The sequence below is a fragment of the Mchenga conophoros genome, linkage group LG7 (genome assembly GCF_057382185.1).
Source record: "Mchenga conophoros isolate Kocher_MC1m ecotype Shallow Benthic linkage group LG7, M_conophoros_male_GT1.1, whole genome shotgun sequence".
NCBI lineage: Eukaryota > Metazoa > Chordata > Actinopteri > Cichliformes > Cichlidae > Mchenga > Mchenga conophoros.
Window position 1 is genome coordinate 9,612,382 of NC_140532.1, and position 22,149 is coordinate 9,634,530.

The 22,149-nt window shown below is 38.5% G+C and overlaps 1 protein-coding gene across 1 annotated transcript in view; it reads left to right on the plus strand.

Moving 5' to 3' along the window:
- shank3a (SH3 and multiple ankyrin repeat domains 3a) overlaps positions 1-22,149 on the plus strand; it is a 182,816-nt gene that overhangs the window by 83,322 nt on the left and 77,345 nt on the right. Inside the window, exons 7-12 of the mRNA XM_085281938.1 lie at positions 304-471; positions 6,572-6,688; positions 16,007-16,084; positions 16,409-16,475; positions 17,570-17,799; positions 17,932-18,101. Of these exons, the coding sequence (XP_085138064.1) occupies positions 304-471; positions 6,572-6,688; positions 16,007-16,084; positions 16,409-16,475; positions 17,570-17,799; positions 17,932-18,101 (830 nt within the window). The remainder of the gene's footprint in view (positions 1-303; positions 472-6,571; positions 6,689-16,006; positions 16,085-16,408; positions 16,476-17,569; positions 17,800-17,931; positions 18,102-22,149) is intronic.

The following is a 22,149-nucleotide window of genomic DNA, read 5'->3' on the forward strand; positions in this document are numbered from 1 at the left end:
GATTAGTCGACTAATTGCAAAAATAATCGGTGACTAGTCGACTATCAAAATAATCGTTTGTGGCAGCCCTAATGCTGATATTCTTAGCGTCATAACAGCAATAGAAAACAACTTTAAAAAAGCTTTTATCTTGTATCTTTAACTAGTAAAGTGTAAACATTAACTTGTATTTTAATTCTTATTTATTATTTTTGGTTATTGTTATTCATCCATGCAAAGGTCTCTTTTATCTTCCCATTTCACTGTGAAAATTCAACCAAAACTGGTGACTTAAAACCTTAAACTTGCCTCTTTTCCCACTAGACGCTGTTGGACTTGGGTGCATCTCCTGACTATAAAGACAGCAGGGGGCTAACTCCTCTCTACCACAGTTCGATGGTAGGAGGAGATCCCTACTGCTGTGAGCTGCTGCTGCACGATCATGCACAGGTCGGCTGTGTGGATGAGAATGGCTGGCAGGAGATACACCAGGTAATACACAGTAATACACACATTACCCTAACCCAGACCTTCCCAAAGTGTGGGGCCCGCCCCCTAGGGGGGGGCGCAGAGCCATGGCAGGGAAAAGTGGGGGGAACAAAACGCTTGGACACTGCTAGCACGGGGCGCCTACAGAAACGCAAAGCAGGAGATGAAGCATAGCTGAATATGTTTCCAAACCAACTTCATTCTAAGCCAAAGACTAGAAAATATGGTGAAGCATATCTTCCCTTTGGTTTCACCTGTACAAGTGCCAAGGTAGGTCTCCCCTGCATAATTGGTTTTCCCTTCGTCGGGAGCACGTGCTGGGCTGTTCAAATCAGGGACAAACAGTATCCCACATTCTTGATTTTTAGTTCACAAACACTTGTTGTAATGACTAATTACTCCTGACATTTTGGAGATGTTAGCTCTTTATACAGTAAAGTTACAGCGGGATACAAATAATATCAGGCAGTTCCTGCCACGATTTGTTCCCCTGGTTCAAATCACGGACTAACAGTATCCTACAGCTGTTTATGTGTTTAAACCCATTTTGCACAGAGAGGCATTTTTTGAAAAATTTATTGATAACAATGTTGAATATTATTACACAGGAAAAAAAACAACTACAGGTAAAATAATTACACCGTGACGCCTCTGCCTTTCTAAATGGAGGGACAGTAACTCTGTGTGTATGTAAGCGTGTAAAACCTGCAGATAGTCAGATTAACAGTAACAGTATTTTGTCTCTCTGCAATTCATCTCATGTAAACAATAACGTGGCGCACAGGGTGATGTGAAAAAAGGCACATACCTTTGACGTTGCGCGACGAACTCTGTATTCCTCGTCCACACGTAAACGCAAAAAGGGAGTTTTAAAAAATCTCAGTTTTCGGTGATTCGAAACGCCGTTTACGTGTGGACGAAACAGCTGCGTTTTCAAAAATACCCGTGTAGGTGCGGACGTAGCGTAAAAGAGTTAGTAGTTTATTTTATTACTACCTGTCATTTATTGCAGTTTACTTGTATTTGCTTAATTGTTTACTAAATGTTTGAGGTGTGAAATAAACCGCAGTGGAGCAAAATATGGGTGTGTGTGGTTGGAGGATGTGTTTGTGCGTGTGGGGTGGTGGTGGTGGTGGGGGGCACGAACATTTTTCTTGTAAAACAAAGGGGGGCCTAGCAAAAAGAGTTTGGGAACCACTGCCCTAACCCAAACCACATGTTTACCCTAAACCAAATTAACCACAGCCAAATAGCTGAATCTTAAGCCTTAAACCTCTCTTTGAAATCTTCAGGACAGAAAGTGTCTTCACTATAATGGTTTTGGACTTAAACTGTTCTGCTCAGACATGCGCACTTGCATGCACACACATACACACAGATAACATTGTAGGGCTGTGTACAGACTATTTTATAGTTTTGAAAACCTGTGACTCTTTATATAAAATCAGTTTAACAAAAGCATTGTATTAGGGATATACTAGCTCTATCAATAGATTAAAAAAACGATGTAATTAATCTCACAATTTTCTGTAATTAATTGCGATTAAACGCAATTACTTGATCAATAGCCTGGTTGCAATTACATTTTTTCAACTTTATATTTAAGCTTGTAACTGACATTTATGCAATACAATAAAGTAAATGCAGAATAAACACAAAGAATGTATCCTTAAATTCAAAGAGAATTTGAATAGATTTCTTGAATCTTTTAACACAGGTTCTCTCCTGTGAAATACATCTTTTTAAAAAACCTATATACTGATAGGTAAGTATACACTAATATATAACATATACTAGTGCTATCAAACAATTAAAATGTTTAATCAGATTCATCACAGGGTTACAGTGGATTAATTTTGATTAATCACAATTTAAATCACAATTAATATTTTTATTCTGTCGACACTTTATTCACCTTTAGTCACTTACAGTTATTTACTCACGTATTCAGTCAATGTAATTTTAAAACTGTGTATATACTGTATATTTTAAGTTTTTTTTAAATCTCATTCTTATTGCCTCTTTATGCCATGTCCTTATTTTTAGCATCATGCTGCTCTGTTGTATCTTAATTGCCCCTTGGGGATAAATAAAGTCTCTCTGATTCTGAGTAAATATCCTTCATTTTTATTCTATATTAATCTAATTTCATTTTGCATGAGCAAACAGACTCGAGAAAAAAGGGAAAATATACGCACTTAACATGTTTATTGAACATCTCGAACATTCATGTTAACAAAATGTATCCACTCTCTCTCTCTGTCACTCTTGGGGAGGCGCTTCAAGTCCTTGAAACCAAAGCTTTTTAAAGCGCGTATTCTCAACAATAATTAATAGGTCAGTAGTTTGTTGCAATCCACTTGGCAATTGTGTCAGTCAATATGTCAGAGATAGACTTACTGAGTCCCCGATGCTCCGTGAGTGGTTTGTGGCAAGCTGGCTGACACTTTAGCCAAAGTCCGAGCAGCATTCCCGATTAATGTGTGCTTCGCGTCAATGTGATATTTTAAGCTGGAAGTGCTTTGGTGAAAAGAAAATTCCTTCTTGCACAATGTGCATAATACTTTATGTCGGTCGACTGTTCTGTCTTGTTATTTTTTTAATACTCAAATTTCCCGTCGATAGGGCAAATGTGCATTTATCATCTTCCATATTGAGTTGATTGTTTCAGCTGCCCGTCACTACCAGATCTACTGCCCATTTGCGCACGTGCGAGGCTAACTCTACTTGGACATTGTAATCGCGTTGACCATAATGGCGGATTAGTTTACGTTAACACGTTAATTTTGACAGCACTAGTATATACTATCAAAAAGGCATGAGACCTGTGCGTTAGAGGTTTTGGCTAATCTTTTAAGACAAATTACTTACACCACTGTTGTATAGGCAGCGTAAATTGTCCACATAATGCTAGACAGGTCCAGGCTCTTATGTCACCTCTGGACAACTCACCAACATATGTGTGAAGTGGGTGCGAATGTGAGTCAACAAATAACTGTAGTAGGGCACACTGGGAAAGCTGGTGAGAGGGGAGATCAATCTGAGTTTTATGAAGTGTGTCTCCCGGTGCGCAAATAATCTGCAGGAGTGTCAACAGAAATCTCTGAGCACAGATTGCCTCCGAAAATAACAAAAAAACAAACTGAGCTACTGTTTATACATAACTGAGGCTCAGGACCTGTGAAATTTGTGCTTCCAATTGTTTGGGACAGTCATTACCGCAGTTATATTGAAGTATTATGCACATATACTTATGTACACACATATCTTGCTCGCTTTATGGAGAAGTTCATGTCATATTTTGCACCTGCTTCCCTCCCTCCTGAAACTGTCCATGGTGCTGATTTTGTTTTTCTACTTGTTTTAATGATGAATATACCTCTTCCAAAGCACGTGTAAAGAGTACACAGGTGGAAAGACTTACTGAGTCTGATTGTAGACCTTTTATAAAAGAGTATAGCCATGAACAATAACTGTATAAGAAGACCTGGAAAGTAATAGCCTAGTTTATAGAAAGCACATTATTAAACTTGGGCTTTGGCCAAGAAAGCCCGTGAAAAATAAGTAAGGTTGCTTAAATTAACGGGCAAATCGAAGTGCTTTTAACCACTTGTTGCCTACTGTCCTAGAAAATATGCAGTTGTGTCTGAGTTATTACCAACCTAAAGTGGCTGTAAATACACATTGAGTCATTTATGGATACTTTTAGTATTTCGACAGTATTTTTTTTACTGTATTTACTACCTGCTTACTATTAGTAGAAATATAATGTTAGACACACACACACACACACACACATACAGGTTTGTCATGCCCTATAAAGATAATGCATAGTCCCTATATAGTGTTTTTATTTGTGTCAGGATTTTTATGTCTGAAAGTTCTTGCATTTCAAATGTTGAGTGGCAACATAGTAACAGAATCAAGCTTAGTGTATTTGAATGGGAACCTTCTTTGTCTTCACAAATGTTTATGGCTTTATATTAGGAGGGGGGGGGGGGGGGGGGGGGGTTGTGTATTCCTCCCGTGAATATAATAAGAAATTTGAAGTTAGGACCAAGAGGAACGCGGATCATTAAACAGGGGCTGCGTGGATCATGTCAGTATCTGTTTGCCTGTCTCCCACACAAACCTTTTTTATTACATGTTGACATGAATTTCACCTTCATCTGTCTGTTTTTCTTTTTCTCCATAGTTACTTAGACAACACTGCTTAAGTGTGTTTGATCTCAAGGTATTGCAATTATTCTTACTTGGAAGTTATTATGAGCAAGATCAAACATTCTCAATTTGTTTTTGATTGCAGAGATTAGTTAAAGTGAACTTTGTTTCCAAGGAAAATAAACAAAATTAATAAAAGTCTTAAACGAAATGTAAAAGTTATTTGTGAACTAAACCAGCCTTTGTGTTTGTGAGGGTTTTATTGAACATGTCAGCTCAAAGGAAGCTCGCTGTACTGGAAAGACGAAAAGGCCTCATACGCGAAGGGATATCTAGATGCTGTTTAAGAGATTTTATGGCATTCACTCAGCCTCTACATTTCTGTAGTGAAATGTCAAAACAGTCTACACTTACTTACTTCTCAAGCATACTGCTTGTACAAAGCTCTTTATCATGCACTTTTCTTTCAACCGTTCACACAAACACTGACACACCAATTACAGCAGAGAAACTTGGAGTTCCGTATTTTACCCAAGGACACTTGAATGAATTTAGAATAAACTTTTTACTGTTTTACTGCATCTGTGGTTTTGTGTATGGCCTTCCGGGGCCTGGCCACACAGCCCAAGAAAGACATCCACAAAGCAACTTTAGTGCAGATTATGCTAATAACCACATCTCACCAACACACACCTTCTTACTTTTTAAGGAAGTGGTGTTAAAAAGCAATTCATGACAAGATTGCGTAAAAGAGTTTAGTGAAATCACCCAGGAAGTCTCTTTGCTGAAAATATAGAGGGGGTTTAGGATAAGAGAGCAAAGATGCTTTTACAGTTATTTGTTCTTATGTATGTTTTCACTATTACCCAAAAATAAAGTAAATCTAAGAATTCTTCAGTCCATCACACTTTTACTCCAATCCTTTCATTTTAACTCTCCTTCCACATCTCTCCCCTTCTCTGTGCCCTTCCGAGCATTAGCATTCCTTGGGCATGTATTGTGTACAATAGGATACACTGCAAAAGGGCTGATAACCAACAACAATCCCAGAATCATTTGTGCACATTCGCACTGCTGTCATACACTGTTAGCGAGACAGAATACAGAAGTGAGAGAACAATTGCTGGGGAGAATCGTGTACCTCTTTGTCAGTAAGGCGCACAAACCACAGATTTGGAGACAAAAAAGAAGAAGGAAAAGATAGAGATTAGATGAAAAGTTTATTGCTCAGAGTTATGTGAAACAAGAAGCAGAAAAAGTAGGAAACGGCATAACTCTTGCCAGCAGAGCTTCACAGATTTCATTTAGCCTTAGGTGATGCAAATAAGATTTCCTCTTCTGTTTAGAAACTGTTAGCATAGGTGAGAATATTTTTTAGAAAGGAATTAGCTCAAGGAAAAGCATGGTCTGAAGATTAGCTTTCAACCATTTAGATAATCTGTATAAAGACATAGAAAGATATCTTGGCTTCTCTTTGTATTATGATTATGATAAATTCAAACTATTCCAGTATACAGTTGTATATTGTGATGAAGAAAAGATTAAGGTTACATTATATTAATTTGGCCATTTTAAAGAGAGATTTTTCTTGGCTTATAACAGTTCCTTGCAGGGGTGATGGGGCATTTAACAAGCAACAAGTCTCTGTTACCTTGTTGGCGAAATTGCTACATTTGCCTGTTATTTTGGACTATTTTAATACAGCGATTATTGCCCTTTGGCTCTTGATGAACCTTAAGACCCGAAAATTGACTAATTTACTTATTTAAGTTGCAAATGCAGATTGCATCTGTGGTTCATTTCTGGACTTTGTCATTCTTTAAAACATTTCATTTCCCTACATATATCACTGTTATCCCATTAATTTGCATTATTTTCCCAGAGACCGTGTTTACTTCTTTTTGACTCTGTTAGTGTAAATGTTTTATCTCTGTCCTTTCAGGCATGTCGCTATGGCCATGTGCAGCATTTGGAACACCTGCTATTCTATGGAGCCGACATGAGTGCTCAAAATGCATCTGGAAACACGGCTCTGCATGTGTGTGCGCTCTACAACCAGGTACAAACACTTGTTTCAGGAAAAACATAAATAACATTTATGGACTATTTGCTTGGAGAATGAAGGGAATTGCATTTGTGTTGTAGCCCTGTGCGTTACACAGTTTACATCCAGTGTAGATGTTTAGTGCCAGTACAGTAGAGAAATGTCACATTCAGTAGCAGGGTGAAAAATCAAGGACATGGTGGTTAATGGCTCTTTGATGCATTTACATTATACGACAGGCACCAGAGCTAGCTTCTCAGCTGAGTGTGTTGGCTTTCTTAATACGCTTTGGACTAGTGATTTTTGTTGTCTAAAAAAACTAAAATTATACATAAATATTCTATTAGGAATAACTCAAAAATCTTGCACTGTACATCTGTTGTCTGTGAAGTAGGTCTGAGAAATCCTGCATGTGCACAATCCTTTATTGGACTTCATTGTAATGTTTTTCATATCGGTAAATACTCAATAACCCATAAGGATGAAGTAAACAAATATATGCATAAAACAAAAGAAAATTTATTTACAAAGGATTTCAGATCTTTTCAGACACTTGGGAGCCAGTGCATTCTTGAGTCTTCTTGGTTAAGCCTCTACAGGCTTTACACACCTGGATTTGGTCAGTTTATTTTAATCTTCCTGACAGATCCTCTCAAGCTCCATTTGCCCTTTGGCTGCACCAGTCACAGTCAGAAACTTGTCCTGAAGCCATTTCATTGTTGTCTTGATCTTTTACTAATTGATAGAGTTCTGTTATCCTTTCAACTGCCCCAGTCTCTGTAGAGGACTTCTAAACCTCATTTAGGGCAACTACTGGGTTTTTGGTTGACTCCTTGACTGTGACCCTTCCTCTAAGCTACTCAGTTTGTCTAGGAATATGCTGCAGGATCCAGGCTTAATCTTTTTTCCGATTTATTGAGGGCTTTGTGGAAGAATCAAAGGATAAGATATATCCTTGCTCTGATCAGTGCCTTATTTACCAGTGTGTGAACTGTGGTACCTTTACAAAAACAGGGTCTCCTTTTCTATACTGTACCCTACTAGCTGAATACCATAAAGCATGCAAAAGGTGAAGGATTTGAATACTCTGACGATATATTCTTTCAGTGTAAGTATTTGTCTATGCCTGTTTTCCACGAATAGTAGAAGCAATGATTGTGCTACAGCACTGAACGCTGTGCCACTCAACTTTCTTGGTCAAGGACATATATTAAGCTCAGAGACTCCAGGGATGTTACTTACAGTGTCTGTAAAGTTACAGAACAGCCACCACGCTGCATCGAGTGTTTGTGTGTGTTTCATAACGTCGACGGATTCATAACGTCGAAACCACAGGAATAATCCACCTGGCAATTTTCTCCATTGTATGAATTTTGATGCCAGGCTAAAAAGGCCAACTGAAGAGAATTGGTCTAAGTGTGGTTGTGCCACTGAAGTGAGCAACAATTAGAGATATTTTATCAGTTGTGGGTTACTAATACAGTTTGCATTAAAGTATGCACCAGGCAGGGATAGAATGTAATTTAATTCTTGATGCTTTGCAGATTGTGTTTCTAAACAAAGATGCATTTGAGCCTGCTTATAATTGCCATACAGCTTCCATGCCCCGTCTATTGCTCTTAACGCTAAGCCCACGTTTCTCATACTGAAGATGTCAGTGCAGCGCATATAAACATGCCATTCACTTCTTTTGGTATACCTTGCTGGCATTGGGTTGGACTTTTGCCTTCACAGCAGTTTTAATTCTTTGTGGTGTAGATTCAATAAGGTGCTAGAAACATTTTCTCAGTGATTACTACTGCCATGATAGCATCACACAGTTGCTGCAAATTTACTGCATATCCGTCCTGTGAATCTCCCTTTTCAGGCTTTTTGAATACAGTGAACACATTGTCACGTTCAAGAAACCAGTCGGATATTATCTGAGCTTTGTGAGACGGTTCGTTACCTTGCTGGAAGCAGCCTTTAGAAGATAGGTGTGGTCATACATGCATAGGGATGGACATGGTTCAGGCAGACTGATGTATTTAAACAGTGCTTATTTGGTGATGTTTATTTTCCAATCTTCTGTTGGCTCCATTTCCTGTTTTTCAAGGAAAAGGTTTTCAAGGTTTTTCGTGTTATAACAAGTGGATTTTGAGTCGCCTTCTGACCAACTCAGAGGAATCATTCTCCTCTGACCAGCATTAACAAGAGATTTTTGCACTGCACTGATGCTCAATTTAAACTTCAGCTGGTCATCTTGACTATGTCTAAATGACTAAGTGCAATGTACTGCTGAAATTTGATTGGCTGAGCAGTTATAATGTGTCCGGTGAGTACGTATTCATAGATTGTTTAATTTTTAGAATAAAACTTTGTCTGACAGACTAGGCATTATATACTTATTTAGCAAATCTTACTCAAACAGTAAATGGTGCATGTAGGGCACTATTTCCCACTTCGGGTTTGCACGCATTAAATATTTATGGCAGGAGAATTGTGTACCAGTTTTAAATAAGCTACAGTTTCCATTCCCGTGTTAATAAATATCACCCAGTCTAATTTCACTGTTTCCAACATTTTCAGATAATTGAAAACTTTTATCAGGCTATAGTACGATAGTAAATACTTGTTTATAGAATTAGTTTGTATTTTGTTCTGGTGAAACCAAACAGAAAAAAACAAAACAAAACTGCACAAATCCAAGTATAAATCTGTGAATACGTGCCTACCAGCTTTCATAGTGCCAGATGGCTGTGAGTCTTAGTGAGTTTGACATCCGTGTAATCTACAAGAAAATCTGCATGTAGCTTCAAATCTAGATATAGTAGCTTCAAATAAAACAATATTTTAATAACAATAATAATAATATTAATAATAATGAGGATAAATGCTTGATGTTAACGTGCAGTATTTCGTAATATGAATGAACAAGAAGTAGATTAGGGTAGTGGGAGATGAGGGCAGTATAAACCAGAATTCTCCTGAGCAAACCATGTAGATGTAGAGCAGCCAGGTGCTTTTTGGTTTAACCCCATGAAGCCTGAACCTTGAAAATTCTAATTTTTGAAAATGGAGAGTTTATTGAACCATCTGACAAATTTGTTTTAAATAAAATTAATGAAATTGGAATTTCCGTGAATGACTTTTGAATTGTATTGTATTCGCTACATCTGGCTGTGCAATTTATTTTGTTTTTTCAGGGGGTAAAAATCACACTGATGATGTAGAAGTGTCAAAGAACTGCATGTATTAAATGTGATACACTAGGCTAGGTTAAGGCTTCTCAAAGAGAAGATGCTTTTGTACAGCTTTGCTGGGAAGCAGAGATTTGATTAACATTAAATAAGTGCTTTCTCCTCTCGCTTTCTCTCTCCCAAATGAACTGAAACGTGTGTGTTTGTGTGTGTTGGAATGTTGTGGTTTAACTTAGTGCTGCACAGCTAATTTCAGTCATGATGATCAACATCACATTATCTGTGTGTGTGTGTGTGTGTGTGTGTGTGTGGTGAACACAGTATAAATACTTAATACTTATTGTTTGTAACACATTCGTGTGATTTAAGGCACTTCATGTTCACTGCTCAGAAGAGTGTGTGTAATGTATTACTCATGTAGTGGGAACATGGACCTGTTTACACAATTACATTGTCACGGTCTCTCTTTTTAGACCAGGAAATTCCCAAAACATCAATCATTAAAATTTAGTATGAAAAAAAAATAGTATGAAGACTTGGTTTGAGGTTTAGATCTTTACCTTTGCTCTGAATTAGAGGTATCATCCATCCATTTTCTCCTACTTAACCATTTCAGGGTTGCGTGGAGTAGGGGGCTTGAAGCCTATTCCAGCTATCACTAGATTTAATGCACCCATTTTTATATCTATCGTTTGTCTTATTTTTCCAGCGTTTTTCTTCTTTCAGCAGTGAAAATGTCACGTAGCTGGTCACTGTTCTTTAAAAGGTCTAAATAAAAAAGCAATATCTTGACCTAAGCTTGTGTAATTTAAGGGCCGGTGACTTGAAGATTTTAATTGTATGAAGGTGGTATTTTGCATGGCCGCACTAAATATGCAGGAATGATTATGGGATACAGTAATTCTCAATCTGTGACCACAAATGTATTCCAACATCATTCCTACTTTGCACCTTAACTATGAGAGTGGACTTTTTTTTCTTCTTTATTTTTTTCATCACTTCAAAAAAAAAAAAAATCAAGGTATAAACTTAACAGTGGTTTTGAAGAATTACACCACTAGCAAACAGTAGTTAGCTATATTTTCAGGAAAATATTGCCAGTATAAAATCCTCTGAACTGATTGAAACTCATGTGTGCCTGCTTTTTTTGCAGCCACAGACAGACTGGGTAAATAGTTTAATTTACAGTTACTTGTGCAACTTTCTTTTTCTGCAACTTTAAAGTCTTTAGTTTTGTAATGGATCTTGTCCAAGCTCTTGTGATGAGGACTGCTGTTATCCTGCCACTCGAGACGAATACGACGTTGAGCTGATCAATCCCAGGAAAATTGTGTCGAAGGGGGGTTCAGAAGGCCAAAAGCAGGCCTACATGAATGCTTATGTGCAATAAAAGTAAGAAATGCACTGCTACAATCAACTGGGAAACCAGTTGTTCTAATGTCAATAGATCCATACAGATGGATGGACAGAAAGATGAAGATGGAGTTTGCTGAATAAAAAGATTCAGTAATCATCAATAAAATGTACTTGAGCACTGCCCCGAAGGCCCTATTCTTTGGGTCTGATTGGCTATTTAAGTTACTTAGTGGGCTTTCAGCTTGGCAGAAGCAGTGAATGAAGGCAGGGCTCACATGCTTAGGAGGTCATGGGTTTAATGATTTAGAAGGGACAAAGTACTGTAGAAAATGGCAACACTGATGAGTGAAATTAAACAGAGGCTGTGCAAGACACAAACGGATCTATCCAAAGCAGTCAGACCAATGATATCCTGCTAGACCGTTAATTATTATATTGTTGTTGCACAGAAGAATAACATATTAGCTTGATATAAATGTTTCAATTTTAAATCCTCTTTGATGTTAATCACAAACAACTGTAAAAGCATGCTCACTTTTCAGTGAAGGATGCCAGATCTGCTGCTTCAATTTTAAGGGCAAAAGGAATCCTCAAATGTATAAACATGTCTGTTAGAGGAACCATCTGTCACACTTTTTACACATGACTGACCTGATCGTTAGTGAAGAGTACTTGATCTAAATCACTTCTGTTTGTATGTCTATGAATCTAAAGTAATCACATCTAACAAACAGCAGTGAGAACTGGATTATGGATTATTGTAGGAAGACTTGCAGAGAAGAGGAACACATGTGGTCCACATTGTAATTAGACTGTGTGTGTGTGCGTGCCTGTGCATAATGACTTTAGGTTAATTAGAACACACGTTTGAGTCAAGACACATACTCGAGGTTAATACCAATATAACATGCATGTTTACCTTGCAGGTTAAATGCCAAAGTTGCATTAATAAGCAATAATTAATAATGCTAAAGTTCAGGTCCACCTGGTCTGTGTGACAGACACTTATTATCGCTGCTTTCTATCTCCTTATAGAGACTGCTTGGAAAAGTTTTGAAACTTTTGAACTAGCCTGGCCTTGTTGTGTCATTGCTAGAAAGAAAGACTGCGGTGCGCGTTATACTCTAAACGACCTTCACATAGTCTTTGTATCTTCCTCTGTTCTTTCACTTGTAGCATTCCTCTCTAACCTTGATATATATTCTCCATTCTTCTCTGTTGTCACACCAAAGAGATGATGGAAATATATTTGTACATTTTTCATATGCACTCGAAGGCCTGCGTGAATGAAAACCTGTACCCATTTAGCGTTCTCGAAGAATGATGATTATGAGGCTTTACACTGAAAAATGTCTGCGTTTATTTACCTGTGTATGTGTGTGTGTGTGTATCTGTGTGTGTGCAGCTGCCTGAGGTATGGGTGATTAGCATTACTTAATCTAATAGCCATAGGCATTTATCTATATAGCTTTTTTGGCAATTTTAGCCTCAAGTGTGTTTTAGATATTAGCATAAAGAGTAATCATATATTATGCATATAACACTCGCTCTGTTTTTAAATATACTCGGTGTATTCACCTTCAGTGTTTACAGAGACTTTTCCTATTTCTTTGTGTTTCACCTGGCGTCATGCCTAATATACAGCCGTACTCAAATGAGTACATTTAGCAATATCAGCCAGAAAGTGTGGAAGCTCCAGTAAATATAGTAAACAAAAAGTTGTTGCACAAATACTTGTGGCATGACATTTTGTAGGTGGTTTGAAAAAGTATTTAACATAATGTATAGCTTGTTTGAAAAGCAACAGATTAAAGGTGTGATCCATCACATCCCCCGCCAATACTAGCATCTGTGTTTTACCAGAAGAGGGTGCTCCAGTGCATACAGGAGTGGATCATCTGCTATAAACAGCCTGAAGAGTAAAACCACATGGATGTATTAACTGAACAACAGAATAAATGAATCTGGGCATGCATGTTCCTGAATGTGTGTGACTCACTAAGAGTCACTAGAGTTACTTTGCTGATTTTAGTGAAAGGTTAGTCCTATTAATTCTGCTCTCTGTGTTAAATTACATATCGACCCTCAACCAGCCAGCACATGGACACACAATCCTGTCAATTTACAGCTGGGCTTTCTTGCCTAGGGGTGTGTACTCATTTACACACAGTATGTCACACTAGTTCTACACAGAGTAAAACGGAAACTTGTTGTTGTGAACTAATCAGGAAGTCTGTTCTGTAATTGTTAAGATTCCTTCCTCTTTTTCTTCTTCTCCTTCTTTTAATTATTATTAAATTAAGCCCATGTTTTTTATACCCACACTTTTTGAATTCGAATTAATCTGTTGCTTTTCAAACAAGCTATATATTATGTTAAATACCTTTTCAAACCACCTACAAAATGTCATGCCACAAGTATTTGTGCGACAACTTTTTTTTTTACTATATTTACTGGAGCTTTCACACTTTCTGGCTGATATTGCTAAATGTACTCATTTGAGTACATTTGAGTCCAAAGACATGTGTGTAGCGCAGCCAGACACAGTGCAATTAGTAAATTCAATATGTACTAAACATTTGCTTAGATGGAAACGTCCAAGACGTAATACACAAAGTCATAAAAATTATTATTTACTGAAGCATTTACAAAGTGGAAACATTTATATAGAAATACAGTATGTAAAGTTTGTACAATTAAAACATACATGAAAGTCAGTATTTGGTATGACAACCTTTATTCTTGAGCACGGCCTATATCTTGTAATTTTTTTAACTAAACTTCAGAAATGGTTCTCCAGGTTTTTTAAACTGTACTTCTCTTCTCTGGAGTTTGGCTGTCTTTTGTTCCATTCTCTGCCAAGATGACCTCACACTGCTTTAATAATGTTGAGATCCTTGCTCATTTTCTGTCAAAGTTAGATTCATCCCTCCATGTTGCCACTGATTTTTAGTCCGGTTCTTGTGTAATTTGCCAACTCTTTGCCCTTTCTGCCTTATTTCCTTCCTTAACAATGGCTTCTTGAAAGCTACCCTTCCATTGAGACCATTTCTGATGAGGGCTCACTGAACAGAAAATCCATCAACTGAAGGACCAGATGCTTCTCTCATGTTCTGTTTCAGACTTTGTTGGATTTGTTTTCTTTTTCTTTCTTTTTTTCTTTTCTTTTTAAAGATAGGACCTTCAGATACTGTAGTTTCCACGCCAAGATATGTTAAGTTTCTATTAGTGGTTTTAAAATCACTGTCTTAGTGCAAATATACAAATTATCTGTCTGGCATTTTTAGTAGATTTGCTGAATAAATGGGAACGAATGACTTGACAGTAAAGTGCCTAAACATACAATTTGAAATTGGGTCTTTGCTAAGTTGGCTGTTACATGTAGACACATTTATACTTAAATGTTTCATAGGTTAGTGTTAAGTTGCTTAACAAGCAAACAAACAAGCAAAAAAAAAAATGCAAATATTCCTCTGAAAATGCTCAGGACTGGACTGAAAAAAGCAATCAGTGTCCAAATAAAGCCTTTGAAGGCCTTCGAATCATCTTAAAAACTATTGCACAAAACCAGTAAAAAAAAAATACAAGAAAGTCTAGAAAAAATGTTGCCTTGTACTGTATCACTGCAATGATGTGGATATAGGTGGGGATTATTTCACATATTGTGGAAACATGAATCTGTATGCACAGTCACACTATGAGGACCTGTCTGTCTTGGGTTTTAAAAGCCATAATGTAGATCAAGAAAATTTGGAGTGAAGCCTTAGTGTCAGGGCTAGACTAGTAGCAGTTATGGTTAAGGTTACTGTATGTCTATAGGAATAGTGTAAGCCTTCTGAAGTGGGAACACGGCATATGTCTGTGGCTAACTTCTCTTTGTACTTTAGATCATATTTTTGTTTAGATTCAACCTGCAGCAGTTAAAGTGTTCTTCCACCAACGCTTCTCGTCATGAAATAGTGCCTTAGTTGTCAAAAACTCATTGAATTCAAAGATGCCTGCCTTGTATTTTTTTAAAAGTACCTCATGGAACGGGCTTCTTCCTGAATTCACAAATTCATGTTTTAGCCACAGGCGTTTCTCAAGAGACATTCTTGTTCTTTTTTTACACTGTCACCTCTGTCAGACTCATTTTCAAACAGTTTTGTAAGTCTGTTTCTTTTAGAAGTGATCAAAGAGGTTGCTTGTAATGCTGCCTCTGGCAACCACTGTCATGCTGCATAGCACACAAATTATTATACTCCTCTTGATATTTGACTTTCTAAAACCATGTCCGAATTGTTACAAAGTTTTTCCTAGTAAATTTAAAATAATTCATCTTGCCTCCATGGTGTGATGTGCTTTTCTTGGTCGTCCTTTTTCAGTAGCATGTGATGTTAGAAAACAGATTCTGGAGGCATACAATTTTCTTTGGCCCATCGCTGATACGCCCATTAATAGCTGCACTGGTTAACAGACGAGGAGTTAATTTTAGGTGCACTTTGTCTGATCTGACATTCAGAAAACTATTTTTACTAATGCAGACAGTAGATGTGAAGCAATTCGTTAAACATGACTTATACTTCTTAAACTGTCCGTGTCTAATTGAGAGGACAATTAGAAGCTGCAAAACAACATCCATAAGTGCTCCAAAGAATCACATATGTAAGTGATTGCTGTGTCTATCTAGAATCTGTGTTTGGGAGTCATCATGTGTATTTGTTTGCATATCTGTATGCTGTTGCATACAATAGAATGAAGGACAGTGACATGTAATACTCCTATAGGTAAACACACACAACTCTCTGTTGTCCTTCAGGAGAGCTGTGCACGGGTTCTCCTGTTCCGGGGAGCCAATAAAGAGATAAAGAACTACAATAGCCAGACTGCTTTTCAGGTATGTGAGGTATACAAAAGGTTTACACACTAGTACGTCACAGCTAAATTAACTGAAATATGCAACCTGATGTTGGAGTCCAGCCTTTATAGCTGATGAAGCAGAAAATTGATACTGACATACTGACATTTGTTTTATGCACATCAAATATAATTTGCTTGTACATAATGGAGGTTGGTCAGTGTAGCGCTATACAGATTTTTACACAATCTCCTTCAACAAAGTGTTGAAAGTGTTGAATATTTAGTGAAAAAGTTAGGACGGAAATGTTTTTTCATGTTGTTCCTTTCCACTCCCTGTACGTTTCTCTGTTCCCATTTCCAGGTGGCTATTATAGCTGGGAACTTTGACCTGGCAGAAATCGTTAAGGTCCACAAAGCATCAGATGTTGGTAAGTTGACAGAGTGAACTGGGGGTTCCCAGGGTATTTAAAAGTACAATCTGAGGCACAGCCTTCAGCTTTCAGGCTTTCTGTGGAACCAGTTTGGATTTGGGAGACAGGCACTGTCTCTACTCTTAAAATTAGGCTCAAAAATTTCCTTTTTGATGAAACTTACAGTTAGGGCTGGATCAGGTGACTTTGAATCCTCCTCTAGTTACATTGCGAAAGGCCTAGGGTGTAGGGGGCTTGCCATGATGCACTAAGTGTTACTTCTTCACTCATCTTTTTTCACTCACTACACCAATCTGCATTTAAGTTATTAATGATTATTAAACTCAGGCTCTCTTCTATAGTGTGTCTTTTGTCTGATCTCCTTACCCTCACCCCTTACCAGTCATGGCAGATGACTGCTCCTCCCTGATCCTGGTTCTGCTTGCAGTTTCTACTTGTTAAAAGGGAGTTTTTCCTTCCCACTGTTGTCAGGTGCCTGCTCATAGAGGGTCGTCTGATTTCTGTATTAATGTGGGCTTTTCCTTACAATACAGAGCGCAGAATTGAGTGAATAGAATTGAATTGAATTAAGTGAAGGTAGACTTGGAGAGGCATCAAGCTCGACCTAGATAGCGAAGGAGGTCACGGAAAGTGATTATAATTTAAATACAGTGGAAAATACAAAGAAGAAAAAGTGAAAGAGATGAAAACGTAACAGAACTGGAAAATGTTCCTGAGGATTATTGGATCCCTGCTGAGTTTAGTAGTTTCTCTCTCTGAAATAAAGTACAGGAAAACTCTGCCATCTGGTGTGAGCAGGATGTAATGCCTCACTCTCGTCTTAAAGGCATTGTGTCTCTTCTTACATTCAGCATGCTGAAATAGAAATTACAGTGAACTTCGTAACAAATTGCATTTTTTTGCAAACAAATTCCAAAAAGTCCAGTGATCCCTTTCTATATACTTTTTTATCTTATTCTGTATTTGATCCTTCAAAGTTAAAATATGGTAATTGCTAAGGTTTATAAGCCACTTCAGTGGATTAGGAAATCCATCTTAAGGTTTTACTGAAATGCCAACAGTGTATAATTATGTGTAATTTTTCTTCTTAGTGCCTTTCAGGGAGACTCCCTCCTACACCAACCGTCGACGTGTGATGCCTGGCCCCCTGCCTTCACCCCGTTCCTTACTTCGCTCTGCAAGCGACAACAACCTGAACGGGGACCACGATCACATCCATGCTCAACCAACCAGAGAAGCCCGTGGCCGCCAGGGTCACTCCCCCGTCCCTTCACTACGCAGTCTGCCTGCTTTTGGGCAACAGCACAGCAGCCTTGGAGAAGTAAGCGAAGTCGCGCAGATATGAAATGTAAACCTAAAAAAAATGAATGCATTCATAAGAAAGAGTGAAGGAGTAAAAGAGAAGGATGATCTCAGGGAAGGTGATTGATGTTTTACACATGTCTTATATCAGAGTCGTCATGGAGAGATCCCTGACAGCAGTCTCCAGAGTACTGGCAGCTCCAGATCCTCCCATTCCCGTTCACCGTCTCTACATCACATGCATGAAGATGACAAACCAGTTCCTAGACGGTCCCACAGCCACGGCTACCCTCATGGGCATGGCCCTCGTGGAAGACTCAGGTTTGTAATAACCTGCGTTCAGTTGCGTTTTTTTTACTCAACTTAGCAGAGAGCTTCATAAAAAAAAGTGAATCTGTTTTTATTTCCTGTTTCTAATTCATGTCTCACATTTGTCAGTCTTGGCAGCTATTCACTTAAGTACATCATTTTTATTGCCCTTGTGATTTTGCTAGCTACTTTGATTTTTAAACCTAATTTCAGAGAGCAAAGGGCCCCATGTGATGTGTCTGAATCACTTGTTAGTCACCAGGCAGCCTTCTGCATCCTATTCCATCTGCTACAGTCTGCTGCTTGTGATAATCATGACATAATATCAGTCAGTACAGAATCTTGTTTATTCATTCAGGCTTTGACATGTGAAAGTCCACCCTGGCTACAAAACTGTGTATTGGATCTAAAAATGTATGTTAATAATGTGGTAGTGACAGATTGAAATACAGATCGGTATCGGTTCCATTTGGCGTAGCTGTTGGGTGGCCCATGGGTTGTAAGGGTGCTTTGGTATGATCAGTGACATGATGAGTGTTAGGCATAAATAAAAACCCTGTTTATGTAACAAGCCCATCTGCGGTATCGTGCTGGAATCACAAATAACATACTTCAGATGTGGTATATGTAATCGTACGTGGAGACACAACCACGTGCACAGGTCAGAGACAGACAGATGGAAAGGGACTAATGATTATCACCACCGGGACCAATTGACAGCTGCCAATGTGTGTTTGTTCAGATGTTGGGTTGTGTGACAGATACTGAGAGACAGTGGTGACATTCTGAAGCTACATCTCTGAGTAATGTCACGTAGTTGATAGATAAATACAGCAGATGAACTGGTGCTGCAGGATGCTGGGACGAATTTCTTCCCCTCTGAACCACCAGACAAACTGCACAGTAAACTAGAGCTCTGATCACATCTTGAACCAAAAGATTAAACTGGTTTGCAGACACTTGTTAAGCTTTTTATTATGGTCATATATCAGCACAAGATCACCTACATAGAGCGCCCACCTAATGTGTTTCCGCGATGCCGCACGCTCTGTGCAAATGTACGTGTGTTTGTGTGAAACAGCTTGATGTCTGTCAAGGGAATTGCATTACGGCCACAGCTCCAGCCGTACTCCTCTCTCCTCTAATACTCTCTTGTCACTTTACTCCATCCATCAAAGAGACTCACACGCGCACGTTCACAGGCGCTCACGTTTTTTTACCTCATTTTCTGTCATTAACACACAAACACGCAAACACTGCTCCATAGTCTTGTCATCCGTCTGCAGTTTGCAGCCAGAGAACATTCAGCATAATCTGCTAAATCATATAAAAGACTTGCACGCATCACTAAACACTAAAACTCTAGAGTCTAAAGTGTATGCACTAAGTGTACCACAATCAAATAAAATGAAACAAATGAAGTGGAATACATGAAGTAAATTTAGTTAATTAAAAAAAAGTCTCCCCGCATCGTTAATGTACCTTCCACTCTTTCTGTGAAGCATGTTATGTCCAATAATGATCGCAAAGTAAGTGCGTCCTTTTCTACTATATCTGGTGCTGCGTTGGCGTGAACAGTCACTGACAGAGATATACATCTTTTGCTGTTGTCGTCACTGTGCACAAGGCTTACATAAAGTGACACAAAAGGCAGAACGATGAAAGTAAAGAAAAATGAAATATCGCAGTCTTTTGTACACAAAACGTTGAGACCTTTTTTTTTTTTTTAGTGTGCCATGGATTAAAGTGAGAATGTATAAAAAGCCTAAAACGAGCAGCTGGTCTCCATGGCCAGAATCTGCACCCAAGTGAGACTGATGCTGTCCTTGGATATTTTTTTCTGTAATATTTCTCCCTCCCTCTCTCCGTTTCACTCTCTGACCTTCTGTTTATCCCTGTGGTAACTCTAGAGGCATTATGGGTGCCAGGGGAGTGTGAAATTAGTTGGCCAGTCAACAGCCAACTCTAGCAGGTTCCTGTGGAACTCACCATCACTTCCTCCTCCTCACGTGTGTGCAGTGTTGCCAGGATTTGGCTACCCTTCAGCTAAAGGTTTAGATGGAGACAATAGAAAGGGTAAACAGGTTAGACTTCTGTTTTTTAATTTAAAGATCAAAATCTAACAATAATCAAAGCTGTGGCTACGATTTTCACTCCAACTCCAACTGATGTAGTAGACAGTATGATTAGACATGATTCATGATGTTAATATGATAATATGGCACAGTTTTATCGGGACAAAGCAAATTTGGCTCTGTCGTAAAAGGTTAATTGGCTACTTGCCGTAATGGGCTGACAACACAAAGATATAATTAATCATCAAGAATGGAGCATTGTCTCGTCAGTGTCATTGTCAGAAATTGTGATGTTGAACTGTGCACCTGAGCTCTCAGTTATTTGTCTGGGTTTGTAAGAAAGATTTCAAGCAGCCAGATAGACACTTTGTGATGTTGTTGAGCAATAGATACAATATTTGATCTTTTGTATCCAACTTTCCCCACAGTTGCAGTAGGGAAATATTTCGTCAGTATTTATTTAGAAGTGTATGTATATGAGATGCCCTCTGACCAGGGTACATTAAATAAGAGATGAAGCTGTTCAGTTTTTCGGAGCCAAGTTAGTTTTTTTTAAACTCAGCCAGCACAGGCTCCGTTAGATCGTTGCTTGGGCTGTTGGTTGTTTCCGTCCTTTTTTTTCTCAACTCACGGGAGGCTAGGGGACAGTTTATTTTAAATAAAAATTCAGTCACACAACAAATAGGCCTCATTTCCCTGCTGATATACTGTACAATGACCATTATGTTACAAATAAAAGTGAGAGGTGTGCTGCTCCCTTCAACTTTGAATTACTTGTTCTGTTACTGTTCTCCTCACCTCTTTTTCAACTTCTATCCTTCCTTTCTATGCATTAGTCACACCAGACACTGGCGGTGTGAAGATTATTCATGGCACCTCAACACGGCCATAGGCCCGAGGTATGCATAGAGGACAGGAAAAGGGTAGAGAAACAAAAAGGAGAAAAAGGAGTGTTGAGCTTGCTCTGCTTTACCTGCGGAAAATTCATACATCAAAGAAGGACACAGGGGAGAGGGACTGATCTTTTAGAGTAATCTAACACAGATCCATTTAGCAGTTTCTCTTCCATCTTTGTTTAAAAGAGTACTGCCCTCTGGACTGGGTTAGCCACACAGTAATTCCACATTATGGTAATTTCATGCAGTATAGTGCATTATGTGCAGTCATTTTAGTGTTGTTTTGTGTTTCGACTGGCAGCACTGTCATCTCACAGCATTAAAGTTCTTATTTTGAACCTACCGGTTGGTTTCTCATCTTTTAGGTCCTCCAGTTTCCCCCCCCCCCCAGTCCAAAGGCATGCATGTTAGCTTAATTAATAGTTTTAAATTAGTGGTAAATGTATATGTTAGTGTGAGTGGATAGGCTTTTTAAAAACTAGATGTATGGCTTTCATTTTGTTAAATGTTCAGAGTCAGGTCAGTATTCATCAATAATGTAGATGTGGTTTACTTTTAGCTGGTCTTTCTCCAAAGCTGTTGGCATTGATCTGTAACATACCAGTTCTTCAAGTAGCTTAACCTCTGTTCAGCACGCTCTGACACTCATTTGCGGTAGAAGCTTGATAATTATGATAGCCTTGATGTTGTTCCCACTAGTCACATCCTCCAGCTCTACTTTGGGGTTTCTGAGGTGTTTCCAGTTCACATTCAATATGTAATCCCTTCACTATATTCTAGGGCTGCCCCAGGGTCTTCTCCTGTTTTATGTCCCCTCAAGGTTTTTATGCCAAATCCTTTCTGCATACATTAGTCCTTCATCTTGTCCCTGAGGGTCCAAAAACCTGTGAAGCAAACATAACTTTACTGCCTTGTTTTCTGTCAGTTTCCAGAGCTCATGACTACAGGTGATAGCTGAAATTCTGATCAGGTCCCTTTTCACAGTACAACACCTGTATCGCTGCAGGTGCCACATCGATAAGCGCTGGCAATCTTTGTTGCTGTTTTAGGCTGACTCGTGAGCAAGGCCACGGGATACATACAAATCTG